General features: G+C 30.7%; 4 protein-coding genes across 4 annotated transcripts in view; 3 read left to right on the top strand and 1 right to left on the bottom strand.

Annotated features, from left to right (window-relative positions):
- LOC147816220 (histone deacetylase 9-like) overlaps positions 1-23,988 on the bottom strand; it is a 222,705-nt gene that overhangs the window by 122,677 nt on the left and 76,040 nt on the right. The window contains exon 17 of the mRNA XM_087158396.1: positions 1,967-2,018. The gene's annotated coding sequence lies outside the window, so the exon portion shown is untranslated. The remainder of the gene's footprint in view (positions 1-1,966; positions 2,019-23,988) is intronic.
- LOC147816225 (protein CFDP2-like) lies at positions 10,611-11,540 on the top strand. Its single transcript, XM_087156739.1, has one exon. The coding sequence runs from the start codon at positions 10,611-10,613 to the stop codon at positions 11,538-11,540; it is 930 nt and encodes a 309-aa protein (XP_087012865.1).
- Positions 19,813-20,451, top strand: LOC147816224 (uncharacterized). The gene has a single exon (XM_087156738.1). The coding sequence runs from the start codon at positions 19,813-19,815 to the stop codon at positions 20,449-20,451; it is 639 nt and encodes a 212-aa protein (XP_087012864.1).
- Positions 20,972-22,279, top strand: LOC147816223 (uncharacterized). The gene has a single exon (XM_087156737.1). The coding sequence runs from the start codon at positions 20,972-20,974 to the stop codon at positions 22,277-22,279; it is 1,308 nt and encodes a 435-aa protein (XP_087012863.1).

The raw sequence follows: 23,988 nt of genomic DNA, 5'->3' as shown, positions 1-23,988 counted from the left end.
CTCAAGATTCAATCGAGTTAATATGTCTTACAGTGAATTGATGCTTAATAAACATAGTTACAGTTAGGCCCACAGGACCATTGGTCAACCTTCTTACCGGCTATTCTCTTGGGCTTCTGAGCTGTATATATGGAAGATCTACAGTCGCCATCTTCAAAGCTCGTCTGCGGAACAACACTTTGCATCCCAGTTGAATTTTTTGTTTCTACCCCATTTGTGGACTCGCCCAAAATCCAATTTGTCTATTATTCACAGAAACATTTCTCTACCATCAGAACATCTCCAGCTTCCTGTCATTTTAAAAAGTGAGCGCATCCAGCCTTTAAAGTCACGTTTTCATCAGGAATGATAGGAATGCCTTTGCAGGTTCCTTTTGATGTTGAGTATTCGAGGTCAACAATCTCTACTTCGTTCACCAGGAGTTGGCACTTGACTCCACCTCCTCGGAGTTCATTTCAGAGCGGGAAGTAAGAGCAGAAACGTCTCCGCGCTTGAAATTGAAACAACCCTTAATGCGCAAACAGGGAATTCTTTTTCAGTCACTTACTTCGCTTTATCATATGCTATTATACCTTTCGTTACTCTAGCTAATTAAATATATTGCCGCAAAAGTCTCAAAAAGGACACATTATTCAAATTTATGAAATATTTAATGTTAGAAAAATGCACATAAAAATTGAGAAATAAATATTTTTGTCATACGATCGCCCAATAACAACCTTGTTTAGGATTGTTCACATCCTTCTCCCAAAAATAGCGAAATAGTAACGTCGGATACCACGTGATGAAGGCGGATCCATATGCCAACTCCTGGTAGACGAACTATGGATCGCGTGAAACCTGCCTTCCTTGAAACTAAATTGCTACCACTCTCTGGAATAACTATGACTGTATAATGTGAAATACCGTTTACTCCTGCAATTTAGGAAGACAAAAAAAAAAAAAAGACTTGGAAGAACTGTGCTTTTTCCAAAAAAAGTATAGCCAGTGAAACACTGCTGTGCACTACTCTGACCAGTAGTTTTACTCCGGAAATGGACACAAATGAAATATATTTATTGCTAAATAACAAATAATAATAAATTATTAACTAACAAATAATTTTTCACACTACAACGAGTATTTTAAAATATGAAAATTACAGGTACGATTGAGAGACATGACGAAAACTTTTAGAACTGTAAGGTATATACATTTTTCGTATCATTTTAAGTAATGCAATTTTAAATGGTGAAATAGAAAATCGGTCAAATAATTCCTAAGAAATTGAATTTTGAAACAGTCGCATTGTTCGAAAAAGTCATACATTTAAAAATTGATTTCTCAGGAACTATTCGGTCGATTTCGCTCAGTTATTTTTATTCTTTAAAATGTTCCAAAAATAGTATACCTTTGAATTCAACTCTTTTTTTACTATTACTAAATAAAATAACAAATATTTACTAAAGGATTTACTTTGGTTGAAATATTAATTCTGGAAAAACGAAGCTTATAATCGTGTTTGCTTAAAACGTTCTTAAGTTATGATAAAATACGCAAAAAGTAAAATTAACATTGAAGGTTACAAAATCAGGACCACTCTTCAACCCTGGGACCTTATTTCTCAGATTGCGGCTACCTCCTTTTCAAATCAGACGATATGTTTGTTCAAAGAAAGTACGTTTTTGTGTCTGATCTCGTCATTTAAAATGAATGAATTAATGTTTGAACAAATTGCATGTTTGAAATGACCCCCTCGAATCATTCAGATTGAGACCAAGAGCGTGAAGATCCAATCATTAGATCAAAAATTATTCATAGTGGTCCATTTATTACTTTTTTGTACATTGTAAATCAGAATTAATAGCTGCAGTAGTTATCCATTTGTGCTGTAGTTTTGGAGAAAAAAATATTGAAAAATTCAAAATTTTTGGTCAAAACACGTAAAGGTATCAAAATAAATAAAACATGAGAATTATATTCTTACCTATATTTTGTTGCACTACGTTATACTGCTCAATCGACATCATAACTCTTTCCTATAACAAAAAAAGGTGCTATAGTAGAACCATACTTCAAAAAAAAAAAAGCAGTCTAAATCGTACACTAAAAAATTTCACAATTCCATTTATAATTTAAAAACCGCATTCTTATCTGCTTTTAAGAACTTAACCAAAAAAATATTTTGTTTCTTAATTTATTATTTTATTCCTTTGCAGTGCTTGCCACTCTCATCAGTTTTAATCTGTAACTTTCACCAGTTTCTCTCATCAGTAGTTTTACTTCCGCCATCTTGGCGAGTTAAGTTTTTTTTTAAAATTAATTTCATTTTATAATTGTCGTTGAACAGCTCACCCAATTTTATGGGTTTAAGGACAACTAATGTTCAACTCCGTAGCCATGTTATTTTGAACCCAATCCCGAAGTCAAGGAAACTCCTGGATCGAGTATTGGGAGAAATTTGCCTTTGCGGAGGACTTTCTGATGGAACTAACCCGCATTTGCGTTACATGGAGAAGAAAACTACGAGAACCTCCCACGGTTAGCCTGACGGTAAGGGGACTAACCCATTATCCGTCTACCACTGAGGATATTTCACGTCAGCACTGTGGTCGGTACAAGCCAGATGCGGAATTCGTATCGACTGGGATTCGAACCCGGTTCGCCGAATTGGAAGGCGAACGCTCTATCCCCTGAGTCATCGGTTTTGAGGGAAAGGCAACTCTATGATAAACATTCTCCGTCAGGTGAAGAACTAGCACTTATAGTTTGACTATAGAAAGAACTCCCCTCGCCACGAAGCCTACAGTCGTCTGCTACTTTGGAAACAAGAAATGGTGCACCTCGAAAAGGGGAGCTCCTTTCCTCCCTGGTTCCCTTTCTCTCATCGACCCGAGGCAAACCCTATCTTAAATAATGACCCAACACCCCTACTTGAAATAGTTAAACCTCGTAACCATAGTCACCGCCACCTCTTTAGACGAATGGTTAGGGGAGTTCTTTACATAAAAAAACTATACTTTTTACTAGTTAGCTTGGTCGCATAACGACCTCATAATGTTTAAGTTTGTTAATAATGCTTATTCGTTTGTTAAAGTTTTACTAATATTTTGAATAAATTGTTTGAAGAGAATTTAACCTTTTATATTCTCTTCACCTTAATTCTATGAATGAAACATTTAATATCATCGAGATTTGATATCAATGGTTTATTACCACAGCCTTCAGGTAACCGAAGGCTGATTAACAAAAACTTTAGATGGTGAAACGATTTTCTACAATAGTACTGAATTTTGAGTAAAAAATGATGACATATAATATAAATGTAATTAAATAAAAATAGAATTATAAAATAAGATTTATTTTTATTATAGTTAAATATTTTTTAGCTTAAACTATTTAAGAGCTACAGTGTTAAAAGAAACTTTTTTACGTGGATTTAATCTAGCTATTTGTTTTTCTAAACTTTGTTAGCAAGATTGAAACTTGTATTTTTTGATCAAAAAATAGTTAACTTTGTTTTAGCAATTATAGATTTTTGCGGGTTGGATAACAGTTTTTTACAATAGGCTCAGGATTGAAAGAAAAATTAACTTTTCGGGTTACTAACTTTTAAACATAATTTGCTTTTGACATAGGAGGATAATTATTTCTATAATTTGCTGTAATTTAAAAGCGAAATTTAAACTTAAAAGTGTTTTGGTTAGAAATTTGCCACTTTTGCTTTTTTCCATATTTTAGTTCTGTGGTTCCTAGAACAAAAATTTGCCAAAATTTGATTTAAGACTATGAATTTGATAATAGGCTAAAGAAAACTTTCGTAGGACTGACATTTTTAAGTTAAATTCTAGAATTGCAATATTTTAGTTAATATAGCTTGTTTTAGGCACTACTTTTTTTGCCGAATAGGGTAACAAGTTTTTGTTGGGACGGAATAACATTGTTTTTTTAATATGATCGAAAGATTTGAAGCAAAATTAAATTTTCTAGTATTTTTATCTATTATAACTAAAACTTAATTAGATATAACTTTCCTCAGTCGTGTGGATTAACATCTCTTCCAACAACGGGATTAAAATTTGATGCAAAACTCAAACTGTTGCTTTTGGTCAAAATTCAGCCAAAAGTTTTTTTGGCCAACCCAAGTCAAAAAGTCTTGATCAAAACATTTTGACTGTTCATATTGGTTTCAGAGAGATTGATGATGGTTCAACAACATTTGATGGTCACCATCATCCAATATTTTCCAATATGCATTCATGGTATGTCTGCAAACCATTCCATGATAGAAAACGCTACTTTAATACAATGATGGCTACTTTAATACAATGATGGTCAAGAGAAGTTTTATTCTTATGAACCAATGATGATTTAATGGGAATTCTTATTGGTTTTCAGGACAACAAAACAATGTTTTTTTTTCTTGTTGGTCCATCATCAATCAGTCCAAATTATTCCTGATGATGGTTGGTCATAATTGTTCCAACATTTGATTTCCAAGGAACTATGATGAACAAACCTTCAAAACAAGTTGCTGTTCTTACGTTGAACCATCATTCATCGGTCCGAATTCCTACATTGGGATGATGGTAACTTGTGATGGTAACCATCAAAAAATATAGTGGTTCATGATAGAATTATTAATGGTTACCATCAAAATTATGTCGGTCCATCAATGGAAAGCCATCAAATATGGTAATCTTTGTGGCTATAAAGTTTTGTTTGGTTAGACTGGGGTATTATTTTCTCGTAATGAGCTAATACTCGGAGGTAAAATTTAGTTTTGTGGTAGCCAATTTCACAATTAAGCCCTAATTTGTTTAGGACAAATCTTGTTTCGGATCATGGACTAACGAAAACTTTTGCATGATTAACCATTTTCAATAAAGAGCTTAAACTAGGAGGAAAAATTTAACCTTGTTTGGTTTTGAACAATAAACAGCTCATGACCGTAGCCTCTTCTTGATGGGTTGTCTATCGAAACTTTTTGGCGTGATAGCCTTTGATCTCAATTTCCCGCAATGGGCAAACAGTCCTCAATAAAATTCGTAAATTTTATTGAAAAATTAGTTTGCCGCTGAGGGAATAGCTTACTTTTCCAACACGTTTTTTTTTTTTTTAATTGTACTAATAATTTTTGTGTATACAAATATTAACGTTGAAAAACTTTGTAGCTTAACTACCATTACAATTATTCAATTCCCATTCATTAGTATATAAAACATGTAAACTTTATCTCGTTTTGATAGATAATCATTTACATTGTCGTTCACATACTTCTCGCATTGGACACTTTCGGACGTGAACAGAACTCGCTCAGGGGATAAAGCGTTCTCCTTCGAATGAGGTAAACCGGTTTCGAATCCAGCGATGGCTTGTCGAAACAAATTCCGCATCTGGTTTGCACCGACCACAGTGCTGGCGTGAAATATCCTCAGTGGCAGAAGGATCATGGGTTAGAGTCCCTTTATCGTCAGGCTACCCGTGGGAGGATCTCGTGGTCCTCCACTCCATGTAACGCAAAATGCGGGTTAATTCGATCAACAAAAAGTCCTCCACGAAAGCAAAATTTCTCCAAGTACTTGATCCAGGAGTTCCCTTGTCTTCTGGATTGGGTTCAAAATGACAAGGCTACGGAGAAGAGCATTAGTAGTCGTAAACCCAAAAAATTAGGTCGGCTGTTTAACGACGGTTATAAAATAAATAAAAAAAATTAATTAGTAATATAAATATTTATATTTGGTTCTGTAATCATTGGTACTGTAACATTAGTTTTAACGTTAAAGCGATTGATACAAATAAATTTACTACCATTTTTTAAATTCGGTATTTGTCATACGTTGGTTAATTTTTGTGGGTAAACTGAAAATTTTTAGTTCTTGATTAAAATAATTAAATTTTTTTTACTAAATTAAATTTTTCTGAGTCACTTGTCACTGCGAATAAGGAACTCGGAGTTTCGAAAGGTTGGCTGAAAATGTGGGTAGTGAACTATTAATCAAAGCACGTGGAAGTTTTTATAAGTTTGTAACTACCTAAATTTACACAAATTTCTTGACATACTTATCAGATTTCTTTTTAGATGTAAATACTTCCTAAACTATTGTGGTGATCTAGAACATCCGATAACAAATTTTAAAAAACAAGAAACATCGTTCATGATCTAGATTTCGGTACGATTTGAAACAATCTGGCTGGCTTTCGGAAGACGTGGAAACTTTCGTAACAGTCACTTTATGTCTCAAAAACACATAAAATCAAAAGGAAAACATTCAGGCTTGCTGGGATTTTATACAGCTTCGAAATTGCATGAAATAAAAAAATGGTAACTGTGAAAATAAAAATATTAAATTTAGAAGTAGTAAGAATTTTATTTATAAGAATCTCTTCGTTGGAGAGACTATCCAACATTGAGCCTTTACATCTTTCGTGTTTACGAAAGCTTTATTTTTTTAATGTGCCTTTTCGTATGTAACATAAGCACTTTAAAGCTTTAAGAAATAAACCCAATTCTCTTAAATACCAATCTGTTTCTGAAATAATCCATTTAATTTATTTTAAGAGCTTGAAAAAGAGTTTGCTTCAAAGTTTTCATTTATAATTAAATATTTATTTTAATTCATTTTTTATTTTCCCCTTCATATTTAAAAACTAAGATAGAAAAAAAAATGTAAATAAATATGAGTCTCATTTGCTTTGTCAAAATAAAAGCAAAACGTATCCTGTTTCTCGCTGAGGAGACTGTTATATACCTTCTTATATAGTAAAACAAAAAAGTATATACCTTTATTATACTGTAATATACCTTTATTCTACGGTATATACCTTTACATATGGTCATATACTTTTTATATTGTGTTTATACAATGAGGATGTTTTCTAGAGTAAGCACAAAATTTTGCTTTTTTTTTCTTTTCTTTAAAAAAAAAGAAAAAAGAAAGGCCGTGAAATAATTTTGATTGAATTAGAACTATGTTTTTTTCTAGTGAATATAAGTTTCTTACTAACGGCTTTAAATATCAGGAATAATTTTCTGATAGAAAAAGAGTGATTTATTTATCCTTTTGAGTTCCTTAAAAAACAAATATCTTGAAGTAGTATTTACAATAATTTTATTGGTTCAAAATAATTATAAATTAAATGTGTCTTAAGCGTATATCACACGAGAGAAAAATAAGAGCAACCATAAGCGGTAGGACGGGCGATATAAAAAAATTTTTATATCGTGATGCATCCTTAATAGCGATGCATCGCGATACAGTATTTTTGAAATTCATTTACTTGTAAGGCACAGAAAGTAGGATTTCTATCAAAACTTCATGCTCAGATTGATTTAAATCAATTTATGAATTTGAAGATACATATGGTTTGCAAAAGAAAGATATTAATGTTATATTTTCTAAAAATGATCGCGCAAATAACGAATGATTTCTTAGCTTAAAAATAAATAATAAAAAAATAAATAAAATTGAAATTCATCAATATAACATTTATCTAACAATATAGAAAGAAAATTTAAAAAATAAGTTCGTTAAAAATTATTTGCAGGCTTAAAACAAAGTGCTAAAAAAAAGAACGCTTTTAAAACAACCCTATTTTTTATCATTATTATTTCACATAAATAATTAAGTTAATTTGAATAATTACCGAATTCTGAACGAAAAAACAAAGTAAGGTTTAATTTCCTGAAAAGAAAAACAAAAGAATTATGATATTCGATAATATATTTAACTGACAATATTGAGAGAAAATTAAAAAACACGGTAATACTCTTTAATAAAATGAAGTGCTAAAAAAAAAGAGAAGTCGCAAACCTTACTGATTTTTTTGGATAAACAAAGTTGATTGACTTATGTCCAAATCCAAAAGAGGAAAAACAAGTTTTGTTATAATTTTATTTATAAAAACAAAAACAACAAAAGATTTATAAATTTAAAATTTAAAATTAAATTTAAAAATCCATTAAATTATTAGAAGTTTTATCCCAAAAGTTTTTAATAAATTAAAATAAAGTAAAAAATAGCCTAACAAATTTAATTACTTTGTAATTTAATTCTTTATGGGCACCTTAAATTAGATTTCCGATTGTAATAAATTCAATAATGTAAAAAATTACTTAAACATATAATATCAAAATTAATTTTCACATTTAAAAATATAAAAAAAAGTTTTGTTTTAAAATAATTAATTTACCTAATTAATTAAGAAACACTTCTTTACATATTCTTTTCAATAATAGATTACGTTCAGAACAAGGTAAAGGCGGCTATCACTAAGTCAGTCCCACTGAAAATAATCTACAAGAAACGATATCAAGTCGCGACAAGTGAGGTATCGTATACGCGAAATCGAATAAAATCAAGTTGTCTGATTTAATACTTGAGCAATTCAAAAATTTATAAAAGTTTCCGGTGTAGAAAGAACATTTTCTTTACTTTGACTTGTACCACTTTATGCAACTGACATTGATATCTAGACAAGTAAGGCTTCTCTTCCAATTTAATTTTTTATGCTTAATCAGGGTTCGTGATTTTTTTGATTTTTTAAAAAAAAATCAAAAGAATCAGATTTTTTTGATTTTTTTAAAAAAAATCAAAAGAATCAGATTTTTTTGATTTAAATCAGATTTTTTTGATTCTTATTCATATACACTGTGAGAACTTTAATTTATGATTAAAAATATTATAAATGTTTAATCAAATTAACTTAATATTAAAACTATATTGTAACAATATTTTAGAAGCTCTAACTAAAATAATTTTTCATTATAAAACATGGCTTTGAATGCAAAGCAACCATTTTGAAACAAATGCATGATTAAAATTTAAAGTCTAGATGAAATAGAGAATTTAAAGAATACTTCAGGGGTGTGTCTGGGTTTTTCTGAGAGGTAACTATTTTGTGAAAATAAAAAATTACATTAAAATATCAACACAAATATAGTAAAAATATGGATTTATCATTTCTTACGAGACACAAAAATAAAATTTTAAGAAAAAGTATTTCGTGTGATTATTCTATCATTTTTCCTAAAGTTGAATTTGTAAAGGTACCGTTAACCGTAGTAAATTTGGCTTGGACAGACCCCTGTATTTTAACTATTAAAACAAAGTTTCAGTTAACAAATCACAACTTTAATTTAAAATTGCGATTTCTCTTTTTTTTCTCTTGATTTTTAAAATAACAAAATAAATGTAGCAGACTGTGTTTATAAATGTAGTCATTCATCTTTATCAAAAAATAAATAAATATTTAATCTATATATTTTTATATTAAAATATTCATTTTTAATTCTATGTCAAAATAGATAAGTTAAGCTTAAAAAAAATTGGAAAATCTATGTACTCATTGGAATTTTTTTTCACAAAATTTCTTTATAGAAAATCAGATAATGTAAAAGATACTGTAAACACATTATGAGAAAAAAATACCAGTTAATAACCCAACCCTACTGCATCAAATAGACTTTGAAAGGGAAGAATGACACTATATTAGGAAAAAAACATCTGAATTCATCTGCCCTTTTTTTTCTTTCTGTTTTTGGCATATTAGGGTAATTTTTTTTTAATAGAACCTGAAGCTTCAGAAATATGCATTTTCCACTAATAAAATATGATGTAGATTTTAATTCACGCTTTTTCATTCAAAAGGTAGAATTTTAATTAACATTATTTGTATTATTTTTTGAAAAAAATTCATGTTTATTAATTACTTTCTACAGCTATGCAAGTCTATATTAAGACAGCATTAAATGTTTACTTTAATCTGTACTTTCAATCTCAAGAATCAAAACATTTTTAAAAATGTAATTTCAAATGTGTTGGAATTTAACACACACCAAGAAAGTAATTTCGTTAATTAAAATTAATTACTGCAGCAATTTATTTAAATTAAATTTTAATACTAAGAAAAGAAAAAAATAAAAGTATCAAAAATTTAAAACACTGTTTTTTGACTTCTAAAATCAATATATATAGAAAAAAAAATTAGTTGATTTAAATCAATGATTTTTTTAAAAAAATCATTTGATTTAAATCATGATTTAAATCGTGATTTTAATCAAGCTGATTTAAATCAACGAACCCTGTGCTTAATCCCATAAAATAGTCCTTTGAAGCAATTGTTTAGAAGAAATGAGGATTTAATGTATGAAATATGCAAATTTTGACTTACTCTTTAGTCATAAAATATTTATAACATGAGAACCATTAGATCTATCAAATCAATTCTAATTTTTGCTTTAAATTTAGCCTAAAAATATATATCAACTCCGCCACATGGATAGCTTCGGCTATTCCGTGCGCCAGTCCCAAGCCTGGATAAAGGAGGAGGGTTGGGCGTAGGTCTAGTCCCTCTACCCCTACGCCGTAAAACATCCCTGACTACAGAAACCAAAAGCATATCGGGCCAAATTCTCTTGGCGGAAGCAATGACTTGTGAAATTTCAAATGACAGTTATCTAATCTGGAATGAGGAAATCGGGCCCATGAAGTGTCGAAGGGAAAGCCATTTGGAGCTTTTGATGCAGAAGAAGTCATTGAGGAAACCTAAACACAAGTTACGAATTGGTGCTTAGAATGTAAGAACTATGTACCAATGTGTAAAAAGCAGACAGGTAGGTGTCAATGGAAATGGATAGATACCAATTGGATATCTTGGGAATATCAGAACTAAGATGGACAGGTTTTAGCAAGCTTAAAACTGGAAATGAACAAATCATTTTGTACTCAGGAGCTGAAGAAAAGCACGAAAGAGGCATGGCGCTAATCATTAATAAAGAAACAGCAGCAAAGAGTCTTTTGGAATGGGAACCAATCAGTGAAAGAATTTTAAGGGCACGATTTTATTCAAAATACATTAAACTATCAATTATTCAAGTGTATGCACCAACGAATGATGCTGATGAGGAGGAAAGGGAGACATTTTATGATCAACTACAATGTGTTTTAAATCGAGCTCCAAAACATGACATGATAATTCTTATGGGAGACCTTAATGCTAAGGTTGGAAAACGGATTAGTGATGATGAAACCTCCATGGGAAACGAATCACCGGGCGACACGAACAAAAATGGAGAACTGTTTGTTTCCCTGTGCGAACTAAATAGTTTGAACATAGATGGGAGTAGATTCAAGCATAGAGAGATACATAAATGTACATGGACCTCACCAGACGGAAGAACAAAAAATCAAATAGATCATATTGCAATTAATAACAAGTTCAGGAGCTCACTAAGAGACGTAAGAGCGATGAGAGGTGCCGATGTTGGATCAGATCACTACTTGATTCCAGCAATATTACAAATAAAATTAAGAAAATCATCAAAGAAGACGGGACATAAAAAAATAAGCTATGACATTGCTAAGTTAAAAGCCAAAGAGTGCAGACAAGAATTTTCAATCGAGTTGAAAAACAGATTTGAGCTGTTAAGGGAAGAAGAAAATCATAGCAACACTCAGCAATCAGAAAATGAGGTAAAAGAAAAAGTTGAAGAGACTTGGGAACAGATCAAAAACATTTATTGCGATGTAGCAGAAAAAGTGTTGGGTAAAAAGAAATGAAAGAAAAGCAAAGAATGGATAACGGGAGAAACATTAATTCTAATTGAAAACAGAAGGAAAAAGAAAATACAGATGGAAACTTCAAAGTCTGAAAGATTATTTAATCGGTATAGACAGCAGTATAGTCAAATTGATAGAGAAGTATAAAGTCAACCAGAAAAGACAAAAGGAAATATTTCAGACTTTGCCACTGAAGCTCAAGATGCAGCGCAAAAAGGACAAATAAGTACTTTCTATCAGAAAGTGAAACAAATAAAAGGAAATAAACGAAATTCGCAATGTGCAATACGAGACAAAAACAATACGTTACTTACTACGGATGAGAGGATCGAAGAAAGATGGAGAGAATATTTTGAAGATACGCATAACACCATGTTGAAAATTCTGAGCAACTCCCAAATGTTACATTAAATGTAGCATCTACTGTAGATTTTTCTTTGGAAGATATCTCGCTGGATGAGGTACAGAATGCCCTGAGGGCCACAAAACCAAAGAAGGCTGCAGGGTGAGATGGAATCGTGGCAGAGATGCTTAAGGCAGATTTTGAAACCGCTACAAGACAGTTGCAAAAGCTCTTCAATGAAATCTGGAGAAATGAAAGAATACCAGAACAATGGAAGGAAGCAGTAATAGTGAAAATTCCCAAGAAAGGCGATCTAACAAAATGCGAAAATTGGAGGTGCATTAGCCTACTTTCCATACCGGGAAAAATATTTGGAAGGATAATTTTGAATAGACTAAAACATGAAATTTATGAAATTTCAAGAGAAGAACAAGCAGGTTTCCACAGTGGAAATGGAACAATGCAGCAAATCTTCACACTTAGAAATATCATTGAGCAAAGCTTGGAATTTAACACCTCTTTATGTTTAAACTTGATTGATTTCAGTAAAGCTTTTGATTCAGTTAAGAGAGAGAAATTATGGGAAATTTTATCACTTTATACTATACCAGAGAAATATATTAACATAATAAGATATGTATGATAACAGCAAAACATGTATAGAAGTAAATGGAGAATTAACTGAATTCTTTTTGGTAAAACCTGGCGTGAGACAGGGATGTGTTTTATCAGGATTTTTATTTATACTGGTGATAGACTGGATTATGCGAAACAGCTTGAAAGATGAAAAAAGAGGAATAAGGTGGAATTTCACAACTACTTTAGAAGACCTTGATTTTGCAGATGACATCGTACTTATTTCATCCAAATGTACAGAACTTCAGCTTAAAACAGACAAATTCAACAAATATTCAAATAGTGTAGGTTTATTCATAAACAAGAAGAAAACTAAAGTAATGAGAATAAATCAAAAGAAAAATGACAAAATTAAAATCACAAATCACGAAATAGATGACATAGAGTCATTTAGCTATTTAGGTTCTATTGTAGATAAAAAAAGGTGGAAGTAGTGAAGATATTAGACAGAGAATAATCAAAGCAAGAACATGTTTTAAGGGATTACATAAATTTTGGAGAGAGTCAAATATTGAAATAAAGACAAAAATAGTTGTTTACAAAGCTATTGTTAGAGCAGTACTATTATATGGCGCAGAAACCTGGAAACAGACTAAGATCGAAATACAAAAATTAGAAACCTTTCAAAACAAATGTTTAAGATTTATTTTTAAAATTTTCTGGCCTTACAAAGTATCAAATTAAAATCTATTAAAGAAAGCTAAAATAAAAACAATAGAAGATGAAAATAAAAAACGAAGATGGAGCTGGCTCGGACATATCCTTAGAATGCCCAAAGAAAAAATTACATCTGTTGCGCTTACATGGGCCCCTGATGGTAAAAGAATAAGAGGAAAACCCAGACTTACCATCCAGCCCATGTTTTTGGGCGAATTAAAAGAATGTAGAATATCTGTCTGGGAGGAAGCAAGATCTATTGCTAGAGACAGGAGGCGTTGGAGGGATATGCTAGAGGCCTTAAGTGCCCAAAGGCACGTAGAGGATAAGTAAGTAAGTAATAAATATATAACATAAATAATGTCTGATTTGACTCAGAATTTTATTGTCATAAAATGTTTTTACATTGCATTTTAACTGCAAATATTATCAAGAATATCACTTTCATGAAATACCAACTTTTTTTAATACCAAATTGTTTTTAAATATACAGCAGAATTTTCAATCTCATGCTTACAATTTATTATTGTAAAATTTTAAATATTCATTATTTATATAAGATAATTTAATTAAAATTTGCAGGATTTATTTTAAGACAAATTTGCTGTATGTTAATTTACACACAAAATAAATTCAAATTTATTAATAACATAGAACATAGAAAAATAAACAATATTTTATTAATAGCATACTTTTCATGCACCCTGTTATTTTTGTTATAGGCTCTTTAAACGTATTTTGTATTTTAAATAATGCAGGAATCAATTTAAAAAATGTCAATACTTAGAACTTTATTCATTTACATAATTTTTTTTTTTTCAATTTCAATCATAAAAACAATATAACATCTTTTTCCTTCTACACCAGACAAACCTTACATGTTTCCACAAAATATCAGAAATAGAAGACAGAAATTACTATCAGGATAAAATTTTACCCACACATTATTAAAACGAAGGAGATTATAAATACCATTAATTTGAAATCAGTTAAGCCTTCAGGTATCCCTCGGAAACTTATTTGAAGTTTGATAGATATTTTGATTATAGTTCAAAGATTATTCTATACACGAATGAAAGATTATTACATTTGGTTTTGTAGTTTTTATGTTGGGACTGAAATTTGTTTTAAAAAAATAAATGGTATTTATAAATGAAGACTATTGAAAATGAAAGTATATTGAATAATTAATAAGGTAAACTTACATACTAACTGCCATTGTAGAAAAGTAAAATATCAATAAATAACTTTGATAAAAACTTTGATTTGTCTTCAAATTTGTTTTATAAGTATGATGTAACAATTATTTATTCGCATTAAACTAATAACATTAAAACTTATTATAATTTTTTCCAATCAAAACTTTCATTACTTTTCATAGAAATAATTTCTTAATTAATATAGAGGAAGAATTTTTCTGGCATTTCACATTAAAATATTAGCCAAGCAACTAGCCAAACTTTGTTGCATTGTTATTTTAAAATATAAAACATAAGAGATTGTATTTATTAATTTTAAATTTCAATCCTTATTTCTGTTGATTAAAAAAACATGTTTTCTATTGTTTGAAGAAAAAAATTAATTTTCCTTAAGAATTCTTTAATTTTTGAATTGCTTCCTTAATGCAATTTAGAAAAATCAGAAAACATGTTCGGTAAATATTTACCTTATCCCTCACAAAGTTACTCCATTTTATGGTAATTATTAAAAACTTTTTTTAAAAAAAAGGTAGTGATTATATTATATAAAAATAATGTTTAAAATTAAAAATTCCACACTTCAAACTGCTCTATATTCCACAATCCCTTTCCGTTTTATTTTCTTATCTGCTTCTACATTCGTCCCCTCTCTGTTTTGGTGTATTTTGATTAGCATAATATTTTGTTTATTATTATTCAAAGTTAACACACATTTATCTATAGATACTTTACTTTTCTGTAATGGTAGCAAGCATACAATTGTACCTTACTAATTTTTCAATATAGGTTTATTTTCAATATAACGAAAAATGTTTTATAAATACAAAATTTTGTTGCATTATTATAAATAAGGCCCGGATTTTGATGACATTTGCAATTTTGTGCATTTTTTGCATTTTTGTACATTTTTTGTCCTTTAGCGCATTTTTTTAGATTTATAGGGCATTTTTTTTAAATTTTGGGGTGTATTTTGCATTTTAAAGCATTTTTTAAGTTTTTTGTTAATTTTTTCCAATTTTTAGTACTCTTGGGGGCATTTTTATTACATGAAGAACAAGATTTGTCTTATAATTGGTCTTGATTCAGAAGATGCTGCATCAATTAAGATAGCGCAAAACGTGTAGGCCTCTGATAAAATCGAAGGAAACTTATCATTTATCAAGTCTAACTTGGCTATTGTGTCCTCGACAATTACAAGCTTGGAGAAACAAGAATTGGAACTTAGCGATGCAATAAATTCTATTGACGTAGTGAGTCAACTGTTGCAAAAAGCAAAGGGAAAGATAGCACAAAGTGTAGCGGCTAAATTGAACAAAGTTTTGGAGAAGAACACTGGCTTCCAAACAATGAAGAAAATATCTAGGATACTAACAGGTGAAGCAACAACTTTTCAAATTGAAGAAGAAATGTTAGTAAGTGAGACCGTCTTTTTCAAGTACGCCCCAATAACATTAGTAGACGTTGAAAGAAGCTTCTCCAGGTATAAAAATTTACTTTCAGACAAGAGACGCTCGTTTACATTTCAAAAATCATTTAATAATCCAATGTAACTCTGATATTTAGTAATATTATGAGATGGAAATTGTTATATTCATTAAAGTTTCTATGCAAAATGAAAATGTTTTGGAGTCAATACATTTTCCTTTTTTTTGTTATTTTAGGATATAAAACATATTTTTCAAATTTTATTGAACGTAGAACAAGTTGTGCATTGCTTTATATTTTTTGAAATGACTCATAATAATTTTTAAGAGTGAAAAATTGTTTCAGTTCAATATTTTTACTTTATTTAAGTCATGTCATAAGGCATTTTTAGCGCAATGTTCGCATTTTTTAAGGGTATTTTTTGCACTTTTTAAGGGCATTAGTTGAGATTTTTTAGGTCATCAAAATCCGGGATCTAATTATAAAGTATGAAATATAATAAAGATTGTATTTCTTTATTTTTAAATTTTAATATATCTTTTTAATTTTTATACCTGTTGAAAGTAAAATCATGTGTTTGACTTTTGAAAAAGTTGAATTTTTTTTTATTTGTGAAATAGTTATTTTATTTTTTCCTACGAATTGCTTTAATTTTAGAAAAGCTTATTTTAAAACACGTTAGAAAACTAAGCTTTCCAAATATTTACCTTATCTCTCACAAAGTTACCCAATCTTTAAAAATACAAATTCTCAATACCCCTGTCGCGGAATGCCACGAGATGGCGCTCTCCTATTAATTTAATTACATATTTTTCTTTGTGTGTCATTATTTATAATTTTGATTTGATTAGATGAATGTTGAAGGGGAAATGTCAGCCCTTATAATACTGACTATCTTCGCATCATCATATCATAATCTATTAATATTTGTTTTTAAAATAATGTGTTTTGTTAATTAATTTGAACCACCGATCTGTTAATCCTTTTTCATGGTGCTCAAGGCAAAATTCATCCTGGATAAACATATCATGCCCTAATAAGTCAAGGAATAAAAGGTAGGCTTTTATTCGTAATTTTGTATATAGTGGGTGAATTTCTGTTATAACAATGTCTGCAATCGAAGGCTAAAAGAACAACTGTAAGGAAACTTACTACGCAGTTAATCAATCAAATTGATGCGAAATTAAAATCAGCGGACGAAATTGATGAGCAGGATCTTAGAGACGACTACGAAAATTTAATTGAAAAATCTAGCGAATTAAAAGAACTTGATTCCGTAATCGAAAGTTCTCTAACCCTCGAACAGGTTGAAAAAGAAGTAACAAACAATGAAGAATATAAAACAAAGTGTTTAAAATATTCAAAAAGAATATTGCGGTATCTAGAAACTAAATGTAAAGTAAATCTAACCTTAAATGAATCACATGATCGAAGTTTAGACACATCTTTAAGTGAAAATTTAAAAAATTAATGCTCGATTAAGTTATCAAAACTTGTCATACAACCGTTTTCAGGTGATCCAAAACAATGGAAAAGCTCCTGCTCAATAGACAAAAATGAATATATTTCGAAGGAAGAGAAGTTTTCGTACCTCAAATCCTATTTAACTGGACCAGCTGCTAACGTTGATTCCGGTTTCGAATTATCCAGCGCTAATAACGACAATTGTATAAAAATTCTTAAAGATAGATTCGGAAAAAGAGATATAATTATAAATGCATTTATGAATAAAATATTAAGTTCAGAAGAAGTTAAAAGTAGTTCAAATATGAAAGCTTTGCGTAAAATCTACGGTGAGCTAGAAATTTCGATAAGAAATTTAGAAGCAATAAACGTTACATCAAACTCCTTCGGACATTTGTTAATGGCTATTTTTCAAAAGATTTTGCCTCACGATTTGATTTTGGAATTTAATAGACAAAGAGATGAAGGGGATATCGATATCTCTAAATTCCTCCTGTTCTTAAAAAAAGAAGTTGAATGTCGCGAAAGCACTTCTTTAACGTGAGGAGGAAATGAAAGAAATTATAATCAAAGTTATCCCAAAACAGTAAATAAAAATACAATAACAGAAATACACCCACAGCGAGTGCATTTACTGCAGTTACGAGACAGTCATGCATCTTCTGCAATAAATCTCATGACTCTATTAAATGCTATAAAAAACCAGTAGAAAAAATTGCCGTACTAAAAGAAAATAATCGTTGTTTTAAATGTTTCAAAAAATTTCATTTTAGCAGATTTTGTAGAGATAAAAATGCATGCGCTAAATGTAATGGGAGAAATCATCATGAATCTGTTTGCTTAAAATATAATGAAGAAAAAGTAAATTTTGAAAAAAAAATGTCCGGAACTAAATGTATCTGAAAATATATAAATTGTTTCCCATTCAAATAATGAACCGTCAGTATCAAATGTCAACTCTAACGCTTTAATTTCTCATTGTAATATCTCTGTTTCAAAAAGTACTTTGCTACAGACGTGTACAGTTTTGGCTTGTAATGAAAACAAAACTGAAGTAACGAGACTAATTCTCGATCAAGGAAGTGAAAAATGCTTCATTTTAGATAGCTTAGCGGAATCCTTAAAATTAAAACCTATTCGAAATGAAAAGTTGTCAGTTTTTGCGTTTGGAGCTTTAAAAGCAATAATAAAGAACTAGGAGGCTTCGCCCCTGCTCGCTGGTGCTCGCCAACCCCCGGAACTGCTTTATCAGTTCATTTCGGATTGCTTCGCAATCCGATGCTCGCTTTACTCGCTCATTAGATACGTTCTTAACGTCTAGCTTTTGTACACTTTTTTGAACACTGAAGTTCCGAAAACTTTTCACTGTAGAAAATTCTAAACCTGTACATTTCAATATTAATTTGAAATTGCAAACAGTTCACATATTTTTCTTAATCACACTATTCTAAATTTCAGTTGTTGAGAAAAGTAACTGTTGTAAGTTTTGTTTTAAAGTCTTTCCCACAAAAGGGCTAAAGCCATGTGTTGTAAAACAATATGAAATACTAGTCTGCCACTGAACGCCGGATGTAAAGATAATATAACAAAACGTGGAATAGTAAAGCGCTCAATTCAAAATAAAATAGCAATAGCATAACACTTCTCATTTCTGCCAATGAAAAGGAACTATTTCGGTACTCATAACCAACCACCCGTTTTTTTCTCGGTGACAATCGGAGATAGATAGACATATGATGCTCACTACGTACTCTTGCGCGCCGAGCCTATCAATTAAAACGTATTAGCGTTTTATATAACATGGATTAGCCATATGATGCTCACTACGTGCTCTTGCGCGCCGAATCCAACAAATTAAAAATGAAAACTGTTGCCAGCGCGAGAAAAGAAATATCATCGGTTTTATTGATACATACGTACGTATTAGCGTTTTATATAATATAGATTATCCTGTAGTCATAATAGAATTAAAAGACAGAACTGGAAAAAATAAAATAAAAGTCGAATGCTTAGTCACTAATATGATAACCGCTTGCCAAATAAAATGCCCTACCCACAACGCAATTGAGAAAATGAAAAGTTTAAGTATGTCGCCGGCTGAATTAAATGTAAACAAGGAAGAAATGACTGGAGTTGGAATATTAATTGGCGCCGATAAGTTTTGGGATATAGTTTTAAGTTCTCGGCGGAGAATAAACAGACATCTGCAAGCCATAAATTCTTTGTTTGGATGGCTCTTGGTAGGTTCGGAAAGAAATATAATAAATCAAAACATTTATCGATAGTCGTGGGAAATACCACAACATTAAATGATCTTCACGTGTTTTGAGAACTTGACTCAAAGGGCATAAATGAGGAGTATAATGAATGTAAGCAAAGCGAAAGTGATTTAATCGACTTATTTGAAAAGGATTTACGGTTTGTAAACGGCCGATACGAATGTAAATTATTGTGGAAATCTAATACTGAGGAATTAGGAAATAATTTTAATGTTGCTAGTAGGCGTTTTGAATTTTTAAAGCAAAGATTACAAAAAAAGCCAGAAATCATGAAAAAATATCGGGAAATTGTTGAAGAACAGTTGCGGGAAGATATAGTTGAAAAATGTACAAGTGAAATTAATGCTTCGCAGTATTTCATGCCGCACAGGGAAGTTTTGCGCGAAAAAAGTGAGACTTCACAATGCAGAATCGTTTTCGATTGCTCCTCGAAACAGGAAAATTATAAATCTTTGAATGAAAACGAAACTGGCCCAAATTTGAACCCTAAAGTTCTTGATGCAATTTTAAAATTTCGCGAACCAGAGGTGAGCTTCTGTGAAGATTTGGCCTTTCAAAAAATTGGGATTGCTGAGGAGGATAGAGATTACTTAAGGTTTCTTTGGTTTGAAGATAATAATGAATCTCACAGTATTCTGCGCATGTGCAGGGCCCCATTCGGTACTGTAATTAGTCCCTTTATTTTAGCAGCTACGATTAAATATCATATCAAAAAATATAAGAGGGAAAAACCTGAGTGTTTTGAAATGCTTAATTCGTCCCTTTATGTAGACGATCTTTATCATGGAGGAAAAACTGTAAAAGATGCATACCGATTGTCTGTGGATGCAGTAAATATTTTTGAGGATGCGGGTATGAATTTAAGGAAATTGAAAACAAATTCGGAGGAATTAAATAAGGATGGATAATGGCAAAATAATGGATGGATAATGGAAATGGATAATGGCAAAAATTAAGGGGTCTGATGATTTTGATAAAGAAACCAAATTTTTGGGCATGATATGGGATCCAAAAAATTACTTAGTCAAATTAAATTTCGATTCTCTGAAGGAATCAATTGAAATTAGTGAAGGTAATACGAAAAGAACTGTGTTAAGAACTGTGTAAAGAACTGTAACCAAAATATTTTATCCTGTTGGCTACTTACAACCTTTCATTGTTTGAGTTAAAATCATACTACAAGACTCCTGGCTGTTAGGTTTAGACTGGGATACAATCCTTCCCCCTGATTTAAATAAAAGATGGATGGAGTGGTGCTCTGAAACCAAATATTTGAAAAATCCTGAATTTCCGAGGAAATTCTTCCAGAGCACCAATTATACACAACTGACTGCACACATATTTTGCGATGCCACCCCCAGACCGTTCGGAGCCGTAGCTTATTTTTGATATATAGATGAAACTGGAGAAATTAAAACTAGCTATATAATGTCAGAAGGCAGGGTCACTCCTCTAAAATCGCTGTCTCTTCCTAGATGGGAGTTAATGGGAGCTGTTGTAGCAGCCAAATTGGCAAAGTATCTTAAATCCATTCTCCTTAAGCTATGTGACAACATACGTTTTTGGTGTGACTCTATGATCACGTTATGTTGGATTAGGAAATCTCCGAATGTATGGAAGCCGTTAGTTGCAACCCGCGTAGAGGAAATTCAAAACATTTGCAATCCCAATCAGTGGCATCGTTGTAGTGGCAGTGAAAACCCCGCTGACCTTTTGTCCAGAGGGGAACGAGCGGAAACAAATTTCAACAGTTCGTTGTGGCAAAACGGGCCAAGTTGGCTTCTCGAGAATGAAATATCGTGGCCCAAAGGGTCAATTGTTGTGCCTGACAAACAATTGGTAAACAATGAAATTAGAAAACATCTCAATGTGTTTCAAACTGCTACAGGTGATGAAAATTTGCAGAACTCTCACCAATTACTTGATTTAAATAAATATAGCGAGTTAAGTAAAGTCTATCGTATAACAGCATGGGTGCACAGATTTGTCCATAATTCCAATCCTTCGTCTGAAAAATATCATGGACCATTGACTGCTTTTGAATTAAAGACTGCTGAAAAGTATTGGGTAAAAAATACTCAAATGAACTATTTTCATAAAGAAATTTCAGATTTGTCTCATCAAAGACCGTTTGCTATAACGGGATGTGACTATGCAGGTCCCTTTTTTTCCAACGAAAACAAGAATAAACATTATTTGCTTTTGTTCACCTGTGCCGTCACACGCGCTGTACATTTAAAACTTGTACATTCCCTGAACACAGAATCATTCCTGTTAGCCTTTCGACGATTTATATCTCGTCGAGGATTATGTTCCACAATATATTCCGATAATGGAAAGTCATTCAAACGAGCAGATATTGAACTTCAAAAATTGTGGAAATGTATTTCAGATCCTTCTGTTAAAAACTTATTTTTTGCTTACAACATTCAATGGAAATTTATTGTTGAGCGAGGAGCATGGTGGGGAGGATTCTGGGAGAGGATGATAAAAACTATCAAAATTACTCTCAGTAAAATTGTTGGTCGATCATCGCTCTCTCTCGTCGAACTCGAAATAGTGTTTGTCGAGATTGAAGCCATGATAAATTCCAGACCCATCACTTATTTATATAGTGACCCCTCAGAACCATCTCCACTCACTCCAGATGATTTTTTAGTAGGTAAACGCTTGCTATCCCTCCCTCCTACCAGAATTTCTATTGGGATCGAGAGAATCAATTGTGAAAAAATTTAAACATCAACAGAATCTGTTGAATCATTTTTGGAAATGTTGGCGAAAATGTTAGTTGCTAAATTTAAGATCAGCTAACACGAGCCAAAAGGTCTCGAATGTAAAAGTGTTTAAACCTAATGACATAGTGCTAATTCAAGAGGAACTTTATCCTAGAGACATGTGGTCATTGGGCAGAATAACTGAAGTGTTTCATGGTAGAGATGGCAAGGTCCGTTCTTGTTCAATAAAAACTCGAACTGGAATTATTAGAAGGCCTATTCAGCTTTTATATAATATGGAAATTAATAACTAATTGAAAAAAAAATTGTGTGTGTAAAACTTTTAATATCTCTTAGTAATTATTTCTTATGTTGTATTTTTTTTATTAATGTTTATTTTATATTTAGTAGATTTCATTCCAGAGAAGCTGAAATGTCAAGTCTGGTAAATTGTTTACTAATTTGTAAATTTAAATTACTTAAATTTGGTGGGGAGTGTCGCGGAATGCCACGAGATGGCGCTCTTCTGTTAATTTAATTACATATTTTTCTTTGTGTGTCATTATTTATAATTTTGATTTGATTAGACGAATGTTGAAGGGGAAATGTCAGCCCTTATAATACTGACTATCTTGGTATCTTCATATCATAATCTATTAAAGTTTGTTTTGTTTTTAAAATAATGTGTTTTGTTAATTAATTTGAACCACCGATCTGTGCTAAGTTAATCCTTTTTCAACCCCTATCTGTTTCTACATTCATCTCTTTTGTTTGGTGTATGATGATTTGCATAACATTTAGTTCATTATTATTCAAAGTTAACTATTGATACTTTAATTTTTATTTATACTTTACATTTATCTATTGATCCTTTACTTTTCTACAATGTAAGTAAGTATGCAAGTTTAAATTACCAATTTTTCAATATAGTTTCATTTTCAATAGTCTTCATTTAAAGATACCAGTTATTTTTTAAAAGATATTTCAGTTTAATCATAAAAACTATAAAACCAATTATACCTCCATTCTTTCATTAGTCGTATAGAATAATCATAGAACAATAATCAAAATATCTATCAAACTTAAAATAAGGTTCTGAGGGATACCAGAAGGCTTAACTGATTTCAAATTAAAAGTATTTAATCTATTTTAGTCTAATAATGTGTTGATAAAATTTTATTATGATAGTAATTTCTTTCTTTTATTTAAGATATTTTGAGGAGCCCTGTAAGGTTTGTCTGGTGTAAAAGAAAAGAGATGTAATATTGTTTTTAAGATTGAAATAAAAAAACAATAATTCAAAATTGAAAATACACTTGTTAGCAAATGTTTTACTTTTCACACTGATTCTTGAGTTATTTAAAATGTAAAATACGCTTAAAGCCTATAAGAAAAATAATAGGGTACATAAAACAATTTCTCCTAATGCAACACATTTTTTTCTTCTAGTTATTAATACAATTGAATTTATATAGTATATGTTGCAATAAATTTGTCCTAAATTATATCCTGTAATTTTTAATTAAATCATCTTATACCAATAATTAAATTCTTAAATTTTACAATAATAAGTAAATATGACATTGAATTCAGGAAAACCTTCTTTTATATAATTTTTTTTTTTTTTACATTTCACGCATTTTTTACATTTCACGCAAACCTTAATTTCTTCTCAAAAATTTAAATTTGAAATAATGCCTCACTTGTCTAGATAGCAATGTCAGTTGCATA

This window comes from Parasteatoda tepidariorum, chromosome 2 (assembly GCF_982258835.1).
Source record: "Parasteatoda tepidariorum strain Cologne lab strain chromosome 2, Ptep-v5.0, whole genome shotgun sequence".
Taxonomy (NCBI): domain Eukaryota; kingdom Metazoa; phylum Arthropoda; class Arachnida; order Araneae; family Theridiidae; genus Parasteatoda; species Parasteatoda tepidariorum.
This window is presented reverse-complemented; position numbering and strand designations above follow the sequence as displayed.